Source organism: Acomys minous (genome assembly GCF_964271855.1).
Source record: "Acomys minous genome assembly, chromosome: 11".
NCBI classification, from domain to species: domain Eukaryota; kingdom Metazoa; phylum Chordata; class Mammalia; order Rodentia; family Muridae; genus Acomys; species Acomys minous.
Window position 1 is genome coordinate 57721557 of NC_140492.1, and position 22689 is coordinate 57744245.

At 46.1% G+C, this 22689-nt stretch overlaps 1 protein-coding gene across 20 annotated transcripts in view; it reads left to right on the top strand.

Annotated features, from left to right (window-relative positions):
• Nucleotides 1-22440, top strand: part of KALRN (kalirin RhoGEF kinase) — a gene marked incomplete at its 3' end in the record, with an annotated part of 605161 nt that extends 582721 nt beyond the window's left edge. For all 20 annotated transcript variants that reach the window (XM_084802077.1, XM_084802084.1, XM_084802076.1 and 17 more), the window contains 9 exons: nt 2837-2864; nt 3438-3609; nt 6094-6215; nt 6899-7030; nt 8553-8717; nt 10634-10712; nt 13198-13398; nt 13904-14042; nt 15187-22440. In XM_084802077.1, the coding sequence (XP_084658203.1) occupies nt 2837-2864; nt 3438-3609; nt 6094-6215; nt 6899-7030; nt 8553-8717; nt 10634-10712; nt 13198-13398; nt 13904-14042; nt 15187-15732 (1584 nt within the window). The remainder of the gene's footprint in view (nt 1-2836; nt 2865-3437; nt 3610-6093; nt 6216-6898; nt 7031-8552; nt 8718-10633; nt 10713-13197; nt 13399-13903; nt 14043-15186) is intronic.
• Nucleotides 22441-22689: the final 249 nt, after the last annotated feature.

A 22689-nucleotide genomic window follows, 5' to 3' on the forward strand; every position in this document is an offset into this window, starting at 1 on the left:
ACCAGTGTGTCTGGTAATTCGCCTGAACGGGGCTTTAAAAATGGACTGTCGAGGGGGCGTGGCGGCACACACCGTTCATGCCAGCACTCGGGAGGAGAGGCAAGAGAGTCTTTGTGAGTTTGAGGCTAGCATGGTCCACAGAATGAGTTCCAGGACAGCCAGGGCTACACAGAGAAACCCTGTCTCAAGAAACAAAAAATGAAGGGCTGTCCCTCCTAATTCCCGGGACCAACAGATGAGTACAGCTTCTAATTCCCACCAGATGTGAAGTGGACAGTTAAGACGGAGACCCCCAGCTGGCTACAGTTCTGAGCATGGCTAACTGTTGAGTGCTCAACCCTGAATGAGAAGTCTGCGTCACAGCCGCTCCGCAGCGGGAACACTGAAGAAAGGGACAGAAAGATTGTAAGAGCCCAAAGAGCCAACGGTTGAGGAAGAGGACTATGAGAAAGTGTCTTCCAGCACACCGAGCCATTGCTTGTATGGCTTCACAACAGCAGTGGTCCCCTGAACAGGATAAAGCCAGTCAAAAAGCTAGCATAGCCGGCGTGGTGGCGCACGCCTTTAATCCCAGCAGAGGCAGGCAGATCGCTGTGAGTGCGAGGCCAGCCTGGTCTACAAAGCGAGTCAGAACAGCCAAAGCTACACAGAGAGACCCTGTCTCAAAAAAAAACCAAACCAAAAAGAAGAAGAAGAAGAAGAAGAAGAAGAAGAAGAAGAAGAAGAAGAAGAAGAAGAAGAAGAAGAAGAAGAAAAGAAAAGCCAGCATAGGTAGGGGAGGGACTCACCACCCAGCTTTGGCAACTGAAGGCTGCTGGAGTAGGCAGTCGTCAGGAAAGTGGCTCCTGGTAGGCAGCCTGTGCTCCTGTGGATGGCCCAGCAAAGTGCCATGCACATGAACAACACTGACTGGACTCAGTAGGCTGGGAAAGAGGACACCATGTTGGGAGGGGGACATGGCGAATAGTTCTGAAGGAGGTGGAGTTGGGTGATATGATCAGAATGCATTGTATATGTGTATACAGTTCTCAAAGAGTGGATACTCTGTGTGTGTGTGTGTGTATGTGTGTGTGTGTGTGTGTGTGTGTGTGTGTTTAAATGCCAGCCAGACATAATGGCACATGCCCGGAACCCCAAGTATTCAGAAAGCTGAGACAGGAGAAGCCTTATTTCAAAGCCTGCTCTGTGCAATTTGGCAAGGCCCTACATCAAAATTTTAAATAAATTTACAAAGGTTTCTAGGTCGGTGCACTTGCCTAAAGTGCAAAGCTGTGCGTTCAATCCCCTCCCTCCCCTCTCCGTCTTCCCCCCCTCCCTCCCCTCCCCACCCCCAACACACACTCACTCTCCCTTGCTGCAAATACCTGCACACTACTTCACACCAAGCCAGGCAGGAGCTTTTGTCCTGAGGTCCAGGCAGTGGCTGGACTTTCTGTTTTTAAGCTGTTTCGGTCAAGGAGCAGGAACCACTGACGTGAAGGAGCTCAGGGTAGCGTTTTCAGTCTAACGGAGCAGACTGCATAAGCTGGAGTTCCCCACCCTGTTCCAGAATCAGCATTGCAAGGGTGCCTACGGCCTATGTTGTGAAAAATCTCTGCGAAGATGGGCAGTTTGTGTGCAATGGGGGAACCCCGGGGAGCAAATAGCCTCTTCCAGAGAACTCCTGCACACCACTCTATCTGAGAACACGCAGAAACTGTGTGTGTTCACCAGAGGGCAGAGACAGACATGGGGAGACAGTGAGATAGCGCCACCTAAGCGTAGGTTTTCTGTGCCAATTGGAAGGAAAGAGCCTTACATGATAAAGTAGTGGAGGTTAGGCACCTCAACAGGCAACAAGGAAGGCCTTTAGGACTTCACGTTGTTATCTGAATAGCGACTAAGCCCTCCGTATTCAACACGCACTTGGCACACGTAACTCTCCTGATCTCTGCACTAGCAAAGCACACTAGGTGTTTTTGTCTTCTTCCACTTCACAGCGGAAGAAGATTAGTACCAATCAATGCTAAGTGGCGGGCATGCAGCCACATCGAACAGAGTAGGTGACACCTGACCCTTGTTTTACTAAAGCTTTTTCACAAGCCAGATTTTATGAACTGGGCTTGCCTTTGCCTGGGGAGAGGTGGCACAACAGGGATGGGGCAGGCCAGAGTGAACAGCCTTGAGAGAGGACCGCTTTCCCGGCTGGCGAGAGTGGCCAGATGTTGCGTGTATAGACTGCTACTTTCTCCTACGACCAGCCCTGGATTTGGAGAATCATTTGGTGGGCTTGAATCCTTTGTGCCTTGAGTATGACAAAGATCAGGTGTTTATCCATCCCCTGCAGAGGCCAGGGCCACAGAGGTGACACTGGGACCAGATAGATAGCTTGGATCTTCTGATCTTTTTCTTGAACCAGGAAACCGCTGCTTAGTGTCAAATAGGGGAGGGAGGGGACCTTTGGAAGGACCCCTGGGTAGGTTCATTGCTGTGACCCAGTTTGAGTGCTCTCATGTCTTTTGTTTCTGCCAGAAATTTGTGGGGGAAATCGTAGTTATGGTATTAGCAGAGGAAAAGTCGAATGGGAAGGGTGTGGGGTTGAACATGGAGAAAGGGCAACGGAGAGGAAGGGAGAAAGGCGGCCACAACCACCAGCAAGCAATAAGCCTGCCCAGTAGCCATCTTAGACAGGAAGCAATTCTCTATCCTTTAGTGCTGAAAAGGGTCTATGACTGGGGCAGGGTGGGCTCCTGATGTCATTGCCCCAAACAGTACTTGCTTTTGGTTCAATAAAGTCCATACAAGTTGTAAAGGTTCAAGCAATTTTTCTGTTCTTTTTCTTTTTCTTCCCTTCCAGATCTTAAATCCAAATTTCATCCAAGAAGGTGAGTTGTTAAAGGGGACAGAATTGGAAATGTGGGGACTGGCTAAATAAATTATGTAATATTTAACTTTAAGGTAGGGACTTTAAGCAATGGTGGTTATGCATCTGTATTTATGGACAAGGAGAGACCATTAAGATAAACTACTAAGTGAAAGGAGAGCAGCTTGTAATAAATGTAAGGGGCTCTACTTTGATTAAATAAATAAACATGTTTGTATAAAGCCCAAAGACTGAGAGCGAAATGGTCCCAAATGCCACCTCTGCATCATGTTGTCATGGAGCTCTTCCCTCTTTTGTTTTTGTTTCTAACTTTCCTGTAAAACAGAGGAACACAGAGGTGGGCACAGTGGCACACTCCTTTAATCCCAGCACCTAGAGGCAGAGGCAGGTGGATCTTTCTGGGTTTGGGGCCAGCTTGGTCTACAGAGTGAGTGTCTCATAGATCAGACAATGTTAGGCGGAGGGCCATTTGAACCATGGTGCACCACCATCTCTGGGGATGGGACGACCACGTCTAAAATGGCTGGGGTAAGTTTGTTGTCAGTGATGCGAGTGTGTATCACTTCAATTGCAGTGGCTCCAGAATTCCTTGTGCCCTTAGTAGATGTCACCTGCTTGCTTGGAGACACAGTGATACTGCAGTGCAAAGTCTGTGGGCGGCCAAAGCCCACCATCACCTGGAAGGGTCCAGACCAGAACATCCTAGACACTGACAACAGTTCAGCCACATACACCATCTCCTCCTGGTAAGTGAATCACCCAGTGTCTGGGCCCACAGTGCCCAGAGGCTGGATTCAGGGTGAAATTCTCTCTGGGTTACTAATCACTCCAAAAGAAGCTATCCTAGTGTTTATTCCCTATCACACACTTGGCCTTAGTTAGGAGAAAGACTGAGTTAAAAGCATGGGTGATTTGGGCTGGAGAGATGGCTCAGCGGTTAAGAGCACTGGCTGCTCTTCCAGAGGTCCTGAGTTCAATTCCCAGCACCCACATGGCAGCTCACAACTGTCTTAACTCCAGTTCCAGAGGACCCGACACCCTCTCACAGACATACACACAAGCAAAAAACCAATGCAAATAAAATAAAGTCATCATTAAAAAAAAAAAAGCAAGCATGGGCAGTTTAGCCCCACACACCAGAGCACCCTGTGTTCGAGTCTTAAGCACAGCCTCAACTGCCCACTCGGCCACTGGCCCCTCAGCCGGAGCCTCTGGACTGTGCCAGCATGCATTGTGTGTGCTGCCCAGCACCAGGTGGACACACCCAAGCCTAACAGGAACCAGCTAGAAACACTCGGTGCTGGGCCTACAGAAAACAAATAAAGCATTATCCTTTGAATCACAGGCCAAACCTGAACTATAGCTATAAAATGCTTCTGTGGCCTGCCGTATAGCCATCCTGTTAGCTGATCTGTCCAAAGATTCCCAGGGAGATCTGTCAGAAGTACTGAATGCTAACTGAGCACCCCGGGATGCTTCCTGCCCATCAGGGTGCTTTGAGATAGTGATACAATTCATTCCTTATGTAAGAACTGTTTTGTGAGAAGAGGGAGAAAGGCGCATTTCAGAATGTGCAATGGGAGCTACAAGGTGCTCCTACACTAAAGGCTGTTTGGTTGACCGCCTCCCAACCAGTCTGCTAACTTGTTCCATCAACACCTCATGAATTCTAAGCATCACTGTGCCTTGCTGCTTATAGCGGACAAGCAGTACCGAGCTCTAATGGCTCTGCAGTCATTTACAGAAATGCCTAGAATCTAGCGCTGTTCACTGATTTGCTTAAGTTTTGTGTGTGTGTGTGTGTGTGTGTGTGTGTGTGTGTGTGTGTGTGTTTTGGGGGGTGGGGGCGTCTTCCTTGGTGTTTCCAGAAGAAATGCCTGGTCAGGCCATAAAACCTCATGGGCCTGAGCAGCACAGAGTGAGAGTCACTGTTTGGCAAAGGTCATGGAGATCTCAGAATGCGTCATATCCCAGGGATGGTGTCTTCCTATTGCTGTGAAGAGACACCACGATCAAGGAACCGTATAGAAGAAAGCATTTCAATTGGAGCTTATGGTTCCAGAGGATTAGAGTCCGTGACCCTCAAGGCAGGGAGCACGGCAGCAGGCAGGCAGACATGGATGGCTCTGGAGCAGTAGCTGAGAGCCCACATCTGATCCACAAACAGGAGGCAAAAGGAGATGGAGATCGAGCCTGGCCTGAGCTTTTGCAGCCCACCCCTAGTGGCACACTTTTTTCCAACAAGGCCACACTTCCTAATCCTTTCCAAGCAGTTCCACCAACTGGGGACCAAGCCTTCAAATACACAAGCCTATGGGAGCAGTCCTCATCCAAACCACCACCTCCCTATAATTTAACCCTTTCAGAGTAGTTCCTTCTGCAAGATGTTTCTGAACCCTGTTCTGAAGCAAAGGAGAAAGTTATCATGTAGGCACAGGAATTTACCCTTTCTTAGTTCACTCTGTGTGTGTGTGTGTGTGTGTGTGTGTGTGTGTGTGTGTGTGTGTATGCATGTCTGTGTGCGTGTGTGCAAATATGAGAGGGTGTGAGCATACCGAGGCCAGAGGCCCACTTCAAGTGTCTTCATCTACTTGCTCCCCGCCTATTCTTTTAAGGCAACGTCTCTCATGAAACCTGGTGCTTACTGCATCAGCTAGACAGTCTGGCTGGACAGCAAGCCTCTGGAGCTGCCTGCTCCCCAACCCACCCGGTTCGGGGGGTCACAGGCACATCGCAGACCCGACTTGTCACTAACTGAGCTTCTCATGCTTGTTACATCAAGCACTTTAACTGCGCCATCTCCCCAGACACCCGCTTGATGATTTTAAGGGTCTCACACGTAATATTTGAAACACTAAAACATTTTCATTATTGAATCTGTTTTAGCATTTTTTACTGACTCAAAGAGACTGAAGCCATTTCAACCCATGCTTACTTGTGTAATATACTCCCAATTACATTGCAAACAAGATTATGGGATTTTATTTATTTCTAATTCATATCTCATTCCATCGGTATCCTATTCCTTATTTAAGCACATTTGAGCAGTGAGAATAGTCAGAAAATACTTCCCCACATAAAGAAAGGGATGTAAGGTGCTCACCAGAGCTATAGAAGTAAGTGAGCTGGAGGCATTCGCTCAGCTTTGCACACCACGAACCAAGCCGATGGCATTTTACTTGCCCCCTCAACTGGCTGGGAGTCTAAAGGAGGTCCATTTAATGTCCTAGTGATTCTGGGGAAATCACCCTCAAGATCTGCAACCTGATGCCCCAAGACAGCGGGATTTATACCTGCATAGCGACAAATGACCACGGAAGTGCATCCACGTCTGCCACAGTTAAGGTGCAAGGTATGCTGTGATCTCTCTCTCTTTCCCTCCCTCCCTCCCTCCGTCCCTCCATCCCTTTTCTCTCTCTGGTTTTTCAAGACTGTGTAGCCTTGGCTGTCCTGGACTCACTCTGTAGACCAGGCTGGACTCGAACTCACAGAGATCTGCCTGCCTCTACCTCCCCTAGTGCTGGGATGACAGGGCACCTGGCTCACATATCTCTTTTATCATCTCTTTCTATTAAACAGTCACTCCAAATTCCCCCCTCCCCACTGCCCCGGCTGCCCCTGTTCTCCCTTCCTTATTTATGCCTCAAAGGCTTTCTCATTGATTATTTTGAGTGAACATGACCAGGACTCCCTGAGACTCAGGGAAGATGGAAGAGCTAAAAGCTCCTACCCAAGCCTCGAGCACAGTGCCTGATCCGTCTCTTTCCCCCCCCCCGCCCCCCACCTCTCCCCCCCCGCCCCCCACCCCCACCCCCCGCCGTGTGCGTGGTGTTTAATTGAGGGAGGTTGTCGTCAGGCAGCAGGTTCCATCTCCTAGGTCTCCCTTGAGCCTGGAGAAGGTTGTGCTGTTTACACAAGGTTATGGGCCAGATTTGGGACCGGTTTGCTCTATTTCCCGTTTTGGCGCACTAAAATGGTATGCATCTCCGAGTTCTGAGAAACCGCCCCGCCCCGCCCTGCTGTCTGTCTCCGCAGGTGTTCCGGCAGCCCCCAACCGCCCCATCGCGCAGGAAAGGAGCTGCACCTCTGTCATCCTCCGCTGGCTGCCCCCAGCCAGCACTGGGAACTGCACTATTTCGGGGTACACGGTGGAGTACCGGGAGGAAGGTGTGTTGCTCTGCTATTCCGTATTTACTTCCTCTCAGGAGGCCTTCAGGGTCGCGAACCCAAGACTTCATATATACCCTCCCGTTCACTGGAATCAGCCTGGCTACTGCACCCTGGGAGTTTAGCACGGAAGCAGCAGCTGCACGTGGTTCCCATATGCAAACCTCCCTGGTGCCATCCTGGTCCAGCCACTGGGTGGCAGTGTGTCTCCATTGTTTTGGCCAGCTTTCCCAGTTCAATCACAGAGATGGGACAAGTGAGCCCATTTTTACAGATAAGGAGGCTAACGAGTAAAGAAACGTTAGGCTTTAGTTAATAAGGGGCGAGCCCCCACTAGACCCAGCTCTGCGGTTGGCTAGTCTGTGGTTTTTCTCCCAGAACAGAAATCATGAAAGGATGATCAAAGCTGTATCCCTCCCCCTCTAGATAAAATCTATAGCATGTGTACACACATATATCTTTCATTGTGAACTAAGAGAGAGAGACAGAGAGAGAGAGAGAGAGAGAGAGAGAGAGAGAGAGAGAGAGAGAGAGAGAGAGAGAAAGGAAGGAAAGAAGGAAAGAAGGAAAAGTAAGTTTAAACCACGTGTGATGGTGCACACTTTTAATCCTAACACTTGGGAGGCATTGGCAAGAGAATCTCTGTGAGTTCGAAGACAGCCTGGTCTACATAGGTCAGCTAGAGTTAGCTACATAGTGAGACTAATAACAACAACAACAATAATGCTTTTTAAGATTTACTTATTATATGTACAGTGTTTTGCCTACATGTACACCTACAGGCCAGAAGAGGGCACCAGATCACCTTACAGATGGTTGTGAGCCACCATGTGGGAATTGAACTCAGGTCCTTCAGAAGAGCAAGCAGTGCTCTTAACCTCTGAGCCATCTCTCTAGCCCCCAATAATAGTGTTTTAAAAGGCGCTTCCAGGTAGCTATACTTGTGACACAGCTCCAAACCACATCACAAGGCAGATCACTGTGAGTTCCAGGACAGCCTGGTCTACAAGACAGCCAAGGCTACACAGAGAAACCCTGTCTCAAAAAACTTAAAAAAAAAAAAAATTACCCAATTAAGCTGAAAACACCTGCTTACCCTCCACCACCAAGACCTTTTGTTTCACTTTGCTTTCCATGACTGTCACTATCTTAATTCTTCTTTCTTCTCTTAATTAAGCAGGAGCTGTGCAGTTATAAAAATGATTTATTTCAGCCCTTTTCTAAAGCTGCCTGCAGCAGGGTGTGACTTCTGAGCCAAGGGATGTGTTTCACTATTTCCTTCTCTTTACCTTGCACATCTGAGAAGGGCTAGAGCCTACAGGGCAACTTCTTGCACGGCCATCATTTAATCTGTTACTTAGGAAACTGGGTGGAAATCTCCCATAGCCACCCTACAGACTTTCAGAGCTGGGACAGTGAGCGAACTGATCCTGTGTGTTTTCTTATCTCTGTTTGCTGACGGCCTTTGAAACAATGTTTCTTTGACTCTGTCTCTCTCCGTCTCCTTGGAACTGCACACTAGGTTCCCAGGTCTGGCAGCAGTCCGTAGCTTCGACCTTGGACACTTACCTCGTCATTGAAGACCTTAGTCCTGGGTGTCCTTATCAGTTCAGGGTCAGCGCCAGCAACCCCTGGGGAATCAGCCTTCCTAGTGAGCCCTCGGAGTTCGTGCACCTTCCAGAGTATGGTGAGTCCCAGCAGACCCAGCACAGCTAGCCAGCAGCAGCCAGGCAGTGGGCCACTGTCACAAAATCACTGGGGGCTCTGACCCAGCATGGAGAGGTGTCTTGGTGACTCATGACGGCTTCCGTCAGGCCACCTTTGAGAGATCAGATGAAGTGTCTCCAGGACATATCTTGGAGCCAGCATTAGGTCTACCACCCTTGCTGACCCTGGGTCTTTTGGGGGTCCTCAGGGGAACCTCGAGGGACAAGCAGGAGACCTGTGTCACAGGGTGCTTTCTGGCTCTGGCCCTCCCCTGAAACCTCTTGTGGGGTTCAAAGCCTGTTTTCCCCTGGGTGCCTCTTGCTGACATCTCTTTCCTACTGTATCAGAGACTCCTGTGTGCAACAACTTAGATAAAACACGGAGAAAAGCAGCCTGCTTAAAGGACTTCATTGCCAGATGCAATGTTGATACTTGCCACACCCTTCCAGATTTAATTTTCAACATGGATCTCCATAAAATAGAGACTGGCTGCGTCACACATGTAACTAGCTAGAAGTGACTGTTTTACCACACTGGTTCTTGTTTTGCCAGCCTTGCTTGGTGACCCACCTTGACTGTCCACCTTGGTCCCGTAGACATTTTAAAAGGAGAAACTTGCTGATCTGAAGAAATATCCCACTGGTGACACTTTGGTCAGTGCACAGAGGTGGCATGTGTATGCTGAGCGCAGGATAGGAAAGGGAGGGCGTTTCACCGCAAGATAGGAAAGGGAGGGCGTTTCACCGGACTTATGAAGCAGCAGACTTGTGTCTCTGTGGGTTAAAGGGAATCTGGGGTCCCCAGAGTGCCTTAAGCTTCTCACTGCAGTCCCAGGTCATGACCAGCCCAGTCATTTGCTTGCCAGTGCCCTTGACTTTGTTCTCACAGCCCTGTGACTCTGGAAAACCTTAGCCCTAGGTCCACACATCCTCAGAATGCACTGTGGGCACATCACCAGCTCGTGCTGGGGAGAGCCGAGGTGACTGAGCAGTGTGGGGTCCGAAGAGCTGAGTCACCGATGTGGTCCCTTTCTTTCCACGCCACTAACTCAGTGTGGGTTGGGATGGCCACCATTTTCACTTTTGTTACTTCTGAAACCTCATCCCCAGCAGACAGCACAAAATACATGTGGCTGTATGTGCTTGTGTGTGTGACGAGAGTGGACACATCATACAAGGCCAAGCTAAATCCCCAAAGCACCCACAAGAACCAGTCGTGAGTGAGGTTCCACGGGTCCATATAGAGCAGCCCCTCTCAGCCTGTGGATCTAGACCAACCGCCCCCCACCCCCACCCCCTGCCGAATGGGGTCGCATATCAGATATTTACATTTACAACTCATAACAGTAGCAAAGTTACAGTTATGAAGGAGCAATGAACATAATTTGATGGTTGGGGGTCACCTCAACATGAGGAACTGTGTTAAAGGCCGCAGCATTAGGAAGGTGGAGAACCACTGATGTATAGGATAAGCTTGCACAAAGCTGAGGACAGTGATGCCAGGCAGAGAAGTCTCTAGAATGCCTTCCTCACACTGCTTCCCTTTTTCTTCAGAATGAACTTCAGCTTGTCCACTCTCTCTGCAGCCTCCCATGGCCTTCATTTTCACTGACTTTTCTAGTCCGTCAAAGTGTTCTTACCCCCTTTCTGTGCCTTCTCTGATTTTTTGTGGAGCTACATTTCTGACCATCCCCTGTTCTCCCCGTGTCTGAGGAGATGACAGAGACGGTCTGACTCTGCTGTATCAGTTCCCCTTGGACATTTTAAAAATAGCATTCAGAGAATCACAGCCTTTCCCCCACTGGGTGGCCTCTGTATTTAGTCAGAAGCGTTTCCCTGGGGCTGTTATCCCGGCGTCCCTTCCTAATGTCACACGTGGATTCTCCCTCTCCCAAAGATGCAGCCGCCGATGGTGCCACCATTTCTTGGAAGGAAAATTTTGATTCTGCTTACACAGAACTGAACGAGATAGGCAGGTAAGGGCACCAGCCACCCCTCGACATGGCATTTCTTTTTGTCTTGTAGACTGTGTTCTCTTTGTAGTTGGAAAACAGCTGGTACATTCCGGGGAAATTTCTAGCATTCCTTTTCCTTACTGGAGCTGGAAGCTTGCCTTGTCAACACTTCCCCTTTCATTTTGTTGTTGTTGTTTGTGTTTATTTGGTTGGTTGGTTTTTTGTTTGTTTTTGAGACAGGGTTTCTCTGTGTAGCCTTGGCTGTCCTGAGCTTGCTTTGTAGATCAGGCTGGCCTCGAACTCACAGAGATCTGCTGGCTCTGCCTCCAAGTGCTGGGATTAAAGACCTATACCACCACACCTGGCCTAGCCTTTCATTTTCTAATATAAGGGTTTTTAAAAATGTTTATTTATTTATTAAATGTAACAGTGTTTTGCCTGCATGTGCATCTGCACACTCAAAGAAGGCACCAGATCTCATTACAGATAGTTGTGAGCTACCATGTAGTTGCTGGGAATTGAACTCAAGACCTTTGGAAGAACAGGCAGTGTTTTTAACCTCTGAGCCATCTCTCCAGCCCCTAATATAAGATTTCTAAGCCCCCAATTTTTTCTAAAAATGTAATTTTTAGTTACATGTCCCAAGTTTTGAAATATGATATTTTCATCATTGTTTCTATGTATTTTTCAGCTATGGTTTATTGTTGACCAATTTTAATGGAGTAAAAGTTGTATAAAATGCTTTAATATGGCTGAGTGTGGTGGCACACACCTTTAAGCCCAGCACTCAGGAGGCAGAGGCAAGTGGATCACTGTGAGTTCGAGGCTAGACTGGTCTACAAAGCAAGTCCAGGACAGCCAAGGCTACACAGAGGAACCCTGTTTGGAAAAAACAAAACAAAAGTTAAAAAAAAAAAAGCTTTAATATGTATGAGATTTTAAGTTCTATTTTGTTACTTACTTGTAATTTTATTTCACTGTGATCAAAGCACTTGCTCAGACTTGCTCAGACTTGATCAAACTTGCTCTGTAGGTAAAAACACGGCAAAACTTTGTAAAAAAAAAAAAAATCCAAAGGACCTGGATTCAATTCCTGGCACCTACATGGCAGCTCACAACCATCTGCAGCTGTAATCCCAAGGGTTCTGACACTCTCTTCCGACCTCTGCACAGACACACATGGAGGCAAAATAACCATACCATAAAATAAAAATAAAGGGGATTTTTTTTTTTTTTTGGTTTTTCGAGACAAGGTTTCACTGTATGGCCTTGGCTGTCTTGGACTAGACCAGGCTAGCCTTGAACTCACAGGGATCCACCTGTCTCAGCCTCCCGAGCGCTGGTGCGCCACCACACCCAGCTGCAATGAGGAATTTTTTTAAGTTTCATGTTATTTTCTTTTTTAAATTAACTTATTTTATGTGTATGACAATTTTGCCTACATGTATGTCTGTGTGCCACATGCACGCCTAGTCCATGCAGAGGCCAGAAGAGGGTGTTGGATCCCCTGGAATTGTAGGTGCAGATGGTTATGAACCCCCATCTGGTAGCTGGGAACTGAACCCTTATCTTCTGCAAGAACAAGTGCTCTAACCACTGAACCATCTCTCCAACCCCCAGCATTGTTTACAGAAGTATATTCTGCTTAGAAAAGAAAATAAACCTGTACTTGGTGCTCAAATGGAAGAAAAATATTTTTTTCTGAGGAAGAAAGGGTTTATTTGCCTTACATTTTCATGTCACTGACATAAAAGTTTCTATTTTCTTTGAAGACTAAGTTTTGTCACATGATGTTTTTCTCAGAAAAAGATCTTGACTGAAAATAATGATATCAGTTTACCTTTGGTGTCTCAAAGAGCCGAAGATGCTAAGAAAAAAGAGATGAATTTTTTGAATAATAATATAGTTTAAAGCTCAGGAGGAGCCAGGTGGTGGTGGCAGCGGCGGCGCACGCCTTTAATCCCAGGACTCGCTTTGTAGACCAGGCTGGCCTCGAACTCACAGCGATCCATCTGCCTCTGCCTCCCGAGTGCTGGGATTAAAGGCGTGTGCCACCACGCCTGGCTGTACCTGTATTTTCACTGTCACTCATCATGTAAAGTTAGGGGTAGAACTTTCCACAGAGATTTCATGTCTGCGCACAGAAGGTGTCAGATTTTAGAACATTTTGTATTTTGGATTTTTGGATTAGAGGTCCTCAGCCTGCAAGATGTTACTGTCTCAGCATGTACACACACATACACACACACACACACACATATACATACATGCATGCACACACATGCACACACACACAGGTATACACACACAGTCATACACATGTACACACATACACATAAACACACATGCATACATGCATACACACAGAGACACACACATGCACGTGTGCGCACACACACACACACACACACACACACACACACACACACACACACAAACATATCCTGGTAAACTACGCCCTGGTGACTGATGAACCTTGAAAAGCCTCTCCCCTTTTGTCTCGCAGAGGCCGTTTCTCTATTGTAAAGAAATGCATTCACAAAGCTACCCGCAAAGACGTTGCTGTGAAATTCGTGAGCAAAAAAATGAAGAGGAAGGAGCAGGCCGCCCACGAGGCCGCCTTGCTTCAGCACCTGCAGCATCCCCAGTATGTCACCCTCCATGACACCTACGAGTCCCCCACGTCCTACATCCTGATTCTGGAACTGTGAGTACGGAAGTCCTCCCTCCCGTGTGGCCCTCGTCTGCTTGGGTTGCCCATTCCACGATTAGTGGACAAGAGACACAGTTTGCTCCGTGGCTTATGGTTTACAAGGTGCTGCGAGAGCCACAGACTCTTTCGCCTCCAGCTCGCATTTTCAGTCTGCAGACTGACAGTATCAAGAATAGAGAAAGTCTTTAAAGCCAGCTCAGTAAAACCATGGATAGAGGAGTGAACCTTGAGACCACATCCTCTCACTCTACTTTTCCTCATTTTTCTAAGCTTTATTTTATTTATTTATTTTTAAGTTATGGGGTGCAGTGTTTCACTGCAGGTATGCATTGTGTGATCATAAAATCAGGCTATTAGCATATCCATCACCTTAAAGAGCTATCATTTCTTTGTGACAAAACATTTTGGGGGAAAAAGTCGCAGAGCTTTTTAAGTTTTATGCATGTGTCGTCTGTCTGTTTCTTTCCAAGCATTCCTTTCTCCCCCTCTTTGCTTTCAGGATGGATGATGGCCGGCTCTTGGACTACCTAATGAACCACGATGAGCTGATGGAAGAAAAAGTAGCTTTCTATATCCGGGACATCATGGAGGCTCTGCAGTACCTTCACAACTGCAGGGTCGCACATTTGGACATAAAGGTAATAAAAACTCAGGACCTGGTGCAGCAAAATAGAGGAGGAGTCAAACTTACCAGCCCTTTCCTGGAGGAATGCGATTTGAATTCTTTTTTTTTTAATTGTTGCCACTGTTGTTGTTGTTTTTTGCTTTTTATCAAGACAGGGTTCCTCTGTGTAGCCCTGGCTGCCCTCTTCTCTAGCTATTTGAAATACATTAACAGTTCATATTGTCAACTATAGTCACCATTCTGTAGACAAATCACCAGAACTTATTTCTTTCCCTCGCTATAATCTGCACTCACTTCTCACTCCCACTTTCATTTCCTTCCTATTGTGCACATTCAGGCTTAGCTGGTGTTTAGAAGACTTCGCAGGTGCTAGGCTGATTGACAGGAGTGGGTCCAGTGGTTCCTTATGGCTTTCAGTGGCACCTGTCTGTGCACACATGATGTACACTCACATAGGTACATACACAGACATAAAAATAAGTTTCCTTTTTGAGACAGGGTTTCTCTGTGTAACCCTGGTTGTCCTGGAGGACAGAACTCGCTCTGTAGACCAGGTTGGTCTTGTACTCAGAGATTTGCCTGCCTCTGCCTCCCAAGATTAAGGTGTGTGTCCCCACTGCCCAGCACACCGCCCCATACCCATATATATGTAAAGCTTCTGTTTTCTTAAGAAGCTATTTATTTTCTTGATTCAGTACACAAACAAAGGATAGGTAAGAAGGTACGCTTATGCTTTTCTGGATAAGTTAGGACTTAGTAGCAAAACACCTGCTTAGCATGCATAAGGCTCTGGGTTAGATCCATAACACTGGAGTGGGGAAAACACAGGCTGGGTGCAGCAACCCACACCTTTAAGCCTAGCAGCCAGGAGTCAAAGACAGGAGTATCTCTGTAAGGGCACGGTTAGCCCTGCACTCCTCCCCCTAAGGCACAATTTTCAATGCCAAACTACTTATCTGAAGTACCATCTAAACTCAGAGTTCCCTGAGGTCAGTGTCATACTTTGGAACCTCCTTTGCCTTTGCATAGGGAAGAGCCCAGATGCACAAGATGTATCAAAGAGTAACCGAACAATGTTTAGTTAACTGATTCCAGCTGGGGGTCTACAACGACCTGATCTTGCCTCTCTTGTCCCTGCCTTTCTGGGTCCCCTGTAGCCTGAAAACCTGCTCATTGACCTCCGGATCCCGGTGCCTCGCGTGAAGCTCATTGACTTGGAAGATGCTGTCCAGATCTCGGGCCACTTCCACATCCACCATCTGTTGGGGAACCCCGAGTTTGCTGCCCCAGAAGTGATCCAGGGCATCCCTGTCTCCCTGGGCACGGACATCTGGAGCATTGGGGTTCTGACATACGTGATGCTTAGCGGGGTCTCCCCCTTCTTAGATGAGAGCAAAGAGGAGACCTGTATCAACGTGTGCAGGGTGGACTTCAGCTTCCCCCACGAGTACTTCTGTGGTGTGAGCAACGCTGCCAGGGATTTCATCAATGTAATCTTACAGGAAGATTTCCGGAGGCGGCCCACGGCAGCCACGTGCCTGCAGCATCCCTGGCTACAGCCCCACAACGGCAGCTACTCCAAGATCCCCTTGGACACCTCCCGCCTGGCCTGCTTCATAGAGCGCCGCAAGCACCAGCATGACGTGCGGCCCATCCCTAACGTCAAGAGTTACATTGTCAACAGGGTGAACCAAGGGACCTAGCTGTCTCCCAAACCCCAAGGTTTCACATAGAAGAAGGGCAGTGTGAACCAAAGCGAGACTGACCGGTGTCTGTAAATAGCTCTGTTCATCGTTTCACTACATGTGGTTCTCTGGACCGAGAGGTGGTCCTCTCAAACCTTGTCCCCGTGGTTACGCTGGGTTCATCTTTATCCCAGGAGCATCCCAGAAGGTCATGCCGAAGAAGTAAAGATGCAGAGTTGCGGAAAGTATTAAAAGAAAGGGCAAGGCTAGCGAGACAGTAGTTGGTATAAAAATGTTAATTGTACCTTCCAAAATGAGCAGTTAAGTGGGTGAACAGTGCACCCCCACTGTGGGGAGTGTAGTAGGTTTCTGACTCCGTCGAAAATTTAAGCCAAAAGTTCTATTTAACAGAGATGTCAACTATTCTGCTTTAGATGGCTTAGATATAGTTTCTTAACAGGATACATATACACATACAATATAATAGATCCCATTCAGGATTCAGAGTTTTATAATATAGAGTTCTATATGAAATCAATCATAAGTAACTTTGAGTGCTCCCGTGAAGACAGTAATTTATTTACCGAAGCATTACATTATTTTGACTAAGCACAATTAGATGACGAGTTTTGTAGAGCATTTTATAAATCTTGTATAGAAATCTTTTATCAGAACCTGTGTATTACGAGAAAGCAATGTGACCCTTTTGCGATCTGTGAATGAGATATTTTTTTCTCCGTCATGGGTTGTTAAGATAGGTTCTGTATATCAACAGCTCCCACCTTGAACTCACTGGCAGCTCAAGAGTTCCTCCTGTGGGAAAGCCTGCCAGGAAATAAATCTGAATCTATTTAAGAGCTGGGGGAGGGGGTGTTTTTATGTCCACCCTAGGGCCTGACATAGGTAAAAGAACATCCCAAGTTCATACCGAAGGGCACATACATAGAAGCCTTTCCTACAGGTCCTGGGAACAAAGCAGCAGCTCTTTCTGACTTCATAGCTGTAGAACACAGTTTTCAGAAAGTTAGTTTGCTCTATTCCTAACCCCCTCATGAAGTTTCGGGGTGCTTACCACAAGGAGGCAGCCATATAAGCCTTTTAAAGGCTAGTCCTAAGTCCTTTCTGAAGCCATGGGGCAAAACTTGACCCATTCCTCTAACACAGCGTGGGCTTTTAACTGGAATGGCAGTACTTGTCACCTCACAGCCACCGACGTCTCTGGACTGAAAGGACTAGTTGTATTCTGAGGCCAATGCTGCTTTCTTCATACAAGATTATTGTGCCCGGTGCCCCTCTGGAGGGAAAACAAACCAACCAGGGCATTTCACGGTTTTCTGTTTTGTCAGGTTTGGTTTTTTGTTTTGTTTTGTTTTGTTTTTCTGTTGGAGGGGTGGGGGAGTTTTTGTTATTTTGTGTTTCTACATGATCCTCGCTTTGTTTTCTAGAATGTGTTTTAAAAATTTGCTCCGATGCAAATAATCTTATTTAAATAATATCACTTAAGTGTTTATGTAAATCAGGTTTCATGTCACCGTGTCTCTCCTGCTAGTGGGACTGAGAAAATTGAAGTCATGCAGCACAAAGTGCAAACAGAGAATTTGGGAAGGGAAAATAGATCTGCAAAATTGTTTAAACTGTTTAAAGAAGAAATGATGGGAACAGTCTGAACTTTAATGTATAAAAACACCTATTCCCATGGTGGAAATACAGAATTCAAATAATCATCAGCCACCCCATCCTCATTGGTTTCAAAGTCAGAATACTCATCTATTCTCTGTCTTATCTTATCCAAAATTATAGAGAAATAAATTAGTAGAAAGTACAAGCAATAAGACTAGTCAGCGCCTAGTATTTTGGGGATTAACCAAATATGTGGAAACCGACTCTGACTGTACAGTTTCCTTGTCTTTGGCTCTGGGCCATCAGGCCTCACTCCCTCAGAGCTCGCTTACCTCCACACTCTTCACGTAAGCCATGACGCATACACAAATGTAAAATCACATGATAGGATAGTTAAAACATGCTTCCTAAAGCTTTTTTAAGTAAACACTTCTCTATCATGAAATGTAGCATTACGGAGGAAGGCGTGGGCCAGAGCCTTGTCATAGGATAAAATGCAGGCTCTGAGGACTCCAAAGACCCAGGAAGTGACATGGCAAGGTCTGTTCTGTCCACTTCTCCGCTATGGCTGCCTTGAAAGAAGGGCTTCCTGTTGAGTCACTTAGAATTGTTATGACCGGCTGAGTGTCTGGTAGGGAGGAACGGCTGCCGAGGACAATGATGTTCAGATGCTACAGAAGGACCATATTGAAAGCACGCTGTGAGGTGACAGAACACTGCGCAGAGCCAAAGTTTTCACAGCCGTGTTTGTGTCAGAGTTGGCATGATCTAGATGTGGGCTGCATGAGATTGCCCCAAGTACACGGGGAAGAGAGGAAAGGAGAGACAGAAAGGACTTACTAAGAGAAAGAAAGAGAGCTTGCTTTGTGTAGTGGGGTGACAGAAATTAACAGGTGTAGGGGGAGGCTATTTACAAAGCACCTGATCCCTCCAAGAGCGGGCAAGACAATCTTGGCTCAAGAATTCTCCCTAGCAAGCTGGGAATTAGGAAAATTCCATTGATGGGGCTGGGAATTGCAGTTTGGAGTATATGCTCAACCTAGGCCCGCTCTCCTGTACCTGCTTAGGCAGAGAGGGTTAGGGCTAGGAGAGAAGAGGTGAGAGGAGAGAAAATGTCCCACTTCAAGTACCACCCCAACTGTTGTTACTGAGCGTGACCGGCCAGCTGACCCCAGGAGGACCACAGTGCTGGTGAAAGTGGCAGATCTCATGTTGGGCTTGTAGTCATCATTTTCTGCTCTTTTGTGTTTAAAAAAAGCGGGGGGGGGGGGGGGGAGGGTACAGAACGATAGAAAAGATCAGAGCCAACCCAGGATCCCTGATGAGAAATCTTAATTCTTGCACCTTTTACATTTGTTTCGAATTCAACAGATTCCTATTCACTTAAAACTGAATGTGGTTCAAACCTGTTAAGAAAAACCATCATATTGTTGGATGTATCCTTCGGGTCTCTCCCAGCCATAGGCAGCCTGAGTTGGGGGGGCGGGGAGTAGAGAAGGAGGCGGAGGGCAAGCTGGCCTCCTAGCTTTGTGCTTCACAAAGCCTCTAGAAGTAGCAGTGCCTTTCAGAGAGGAGATGGAGAGCGAAGATGTTAAGCTGAATTTAGATTTGCTGATAGTACAGTATTTTCTCCCCCTTAGGTTTAAGGTATCTTTTAAACAAAAGCATCTGAATGTAAAATAGAACCAAGAATTTCTGAGTACCGCGCTTAGCCGTTGCAAATTCATTCTTTCTCCCAGCAAGTCTTTGTTGTTTTCTGCCCCAGATGTCCCCATTGATAAAATGGAAGTTGGAGAGAAGGATCGAGAACGTTAATCTCTTAAAATGTTAAGAAAAAATGTCCTTGTTGGCACATCTATAAGATATCCCCCTCTCCCCCGCTGGGCATGGTGGCGCAAGCCTTTAATGCCAGCACTCGGGAGGCAGAGGCAGGCGGACCACTGTGAGTTCGAGGCCAGCCTGGTCTACAAAGCCAGTCTAGGACAGCCAACGCTACACAGAGAAACCCCGTCTTGAGGGGAAAAAAAAAGATTTTTTTTTTCTTAAAGTGCTACACACTGCCAGTGCTAAGAATTTTATTGACAGTAACTTTGAACATTCCGCTTTCCCACGGTCTTATCTTTGGAGACCATTCACAAACTCATGAGGTTAGCCTCTGTGAGTTGCCTTTCGCTGGAGGTCCTGGGTCCTTCCTGTCTACGTGTTATTTGTTCTTACCTTATGATTTCCACCCTTTAAGACCTTGTCTACAGGAAAGGGTTAGGAGAGCTGAGGAGGCCTTCAATGCCAGAAGCTGTTTTCTCCAGCATTTCTCATGGCGGACATGAGAGTCTGATGCCTTTTCGAGACAGACAGCCGTTCCCTTCTCTTTCTAAGCTTTAAGCTCTGCGGGGGTGGGGGGAGGGGAAGAAACGGACAAAGAAGAACCCACTTTCCTCACTGGGAGAGCCTATGTGAGAATCAAACACACTCCCTTGTCACAATTCATTTCCTTAGAGTCTCACAGAGCCTGCTAGTAAAGCCAGGGGGAGGGAGAATTGGATTTTGGAGGAGGAGAACTTTGGCTCTCGTCTTCGAGAGTGGTCCGTCCCCTGTTGTCCCCAAACCTTCATGTCTGAGAACCGCTCATGCCTTTTTTTCTTGCCTCTCTGGAAGAACATGGAAATGTACATTTGTGAGAATGTGAGGGAGAAAACACAACATAAAGGAAACAGTGGGCATGTTTCTGTGTGAATTGAAACTTTCTCCTCTATCCCTGACAGAAAGGAAATAAACTGAACACAGAGAGCCTCTGTGGCAGATAAAAGTACACAGTCACCACATCCCAGGATGGCCTATGAAGTGTACTGCCTGGGTTTTGAGGAATGTAAACTCCTCTCTGCTTGCCTGGGTAACATTCCAGTGGAGTCTGTACTGTAAGCTGGATATAAGCTTTCAACAGTTTTATGTGTAAAAAGTACTTCCTGATTTTTCTTTGCTATTTGCAATCTAAAGACCTTTAGGGAAGGAATTATTAGGCCCAGGATAGGCTAAAGGAAAAGCTCGCAAAGATTCCTCCAACAGAAGATACTATGATAATAATTATTTTCCAAAAACCTTAAGGCTCTCACTGTCTCTCTCATTTTAAAGAGATCAAAAGGGCTAGAATTTGTCCATAGACTTAGATGGTTTTTAATAGGAAATGTTATTCATGAAAAATCCATATGGAAATCAAATACAAAAATATCACATGGCTGTGTTTTTTTATGAAAGACATGTTTCTCTTATCTTTAATATAAGTTGAAGTTATAGGAGAAGAATACAGTCATTTTACTTTAATATTAAATGTGCTTTAATATTAAATGGCATTAATTAAAAGCCTAAAATTAACACTCTCAGGCTACTGTCTTTTCCTATAGAAAATTTCCTTGCTAAGAAATTCCAAACTCTGTGGTCAGAGTTAGTTTTTATCCAAATGACCAACCCAGTCCAGTCAGGTAACCTACTTCAGCGAAGGGGGAAGTGCAAGCAGAAGTGACAATAGCAAGACTTGGAATTCCTAAGTATTAGTTTAACCAAACAAATCTGCCAGCCCAGGGATAGGAGTTGCACTAATGCCCCACTTCCACGGACTTAGCTCCATTGAGAACTAAGTCCGCATTCCGGAGTCCGTGGAGACCGTTACTGTGACCTCAAAGACTGTAGCTACGAATCTGAAGTTAACAAAACTTTGGTCTTCTCTTACTCACGTAAGCCATATCTGTCACCTCTGTGTTGGGTTTTCTTCTTCTTCTTCTTCTTCTTCTTCTTCTTCTTCTTCTTCTTCTTCTTCTTCCTTCTTCTTCTTCTTCCTTCTTCTTCTTCTTCTTTTCTTCTTCTTCTTCTCCTCCTCCTTCTTCAACCCTGGTGCTTTCACTTCTGTTTCTGCTGAACTTCAGACTATTCTGTGGGGACGTAAATAAAACTAGAAGAAGTACAAAGAGAAAGACAGTGAAAAACTAAACATACCCTTGAGAAAATGCTATTTATGCAGAGACCAGCATTAATGGAGGGCAAACTGTTGGAAAATATGGATATATGTACATCTGTACATGTATATAGTGTATAATATGTATGTATATGTTATTGCTCATATACAGAAATCTATCCATTTGCAGGCAGCCCAGGTGGGTCAGTTTTTCTACTGGAAAACCATTTAGGACCATTCAAAACCATTAGGGGTAATACACGGAGAATTTTAGTCACATGGAATTGATTTGCTGTCCTTTGAAGTCCACATGGCCAAACGAACAAACTATGAAACACGTTGGGACTATAATTTATGTGATTCTGTTACTTAAGTGTCTATATTTGAATTATTTTGCCTGTGTATGTGGTTCTGGTTTTTGTTTGTTTGTTTGTTTGTTTATTGTTTTGAGACAGGTCCTGGCTGTTCTGGAACTGACTCTGTAGACCAGGCTGGCCTCAAACTCACAGAGATCTGCCTGCCTCTGCCTCCCAAGTGCTGGGAATAAAGGTGTGCGCCATCATGCCTGACCTATATTTGAATTTTAATGTCTGGTTTGCAAACTGTGCCAACACTTTTTGGTTTTGAGTGATCCCTTCCCCCAAAGCCTTTTAAGAATTAGTGGTGGGCTTCTCTGGCCATTCAGATAAAAGGCCTTATCCATAAGTGGACAATTTTCCCCCGTAGGGACCATTGCACATATACAAATAACTACATCTTCCATCAGGCTTGTAACAGTTGATTTAAAAACCACTCCACAGCATTGGCAAATAGCTATATATTTCCAAGGTGCAGAAGAATTTTACAGCCTTAATTATTTCAGTGTCTTGCTGGTCTGCCTTAAGTGTATCTTCCAGGGTTTTTTATTTTGGGTTTTGGTTGTTTTATTATTTTTAACTTTCCCTGCAGTTTGTTCATTTTGTATGCACACAGTGTTGTTTTGTAAAGGTAGGCTGTAAATATTTTATTTGTAAGTCAGAATCACTCACATGTAATGTTGTAAAGTGCCGACCTGCTGTCTTGCTATTGCTACTGCAGTGAACGTTCTAAGTTGTGGATGAAACTTCAAAATGTACATTTCACATGTTATGCATTCCTATAAATATAATATACTGAAGATACTACTTTTAGTCGCCTCCCCCTTAAAAAATGTTATAGAATTTATTTATATGTGTGTGCACATGCGCGCACGTGCGTGTGTGTGTGTGTGTGTGTGTGTGTGTTTGAGCCATAGTATGTGTGTGGAGGTAAGAGGTCAACCTGTAGGCACTGGTTCTCTCTTTCTACCGGGATCCAGAAACTAAAACTTCTGTCCTTTAACCCCTCCCCCCCTGGGTAATATTTTTGGTCTCTTTCCCTCAAATATTTGA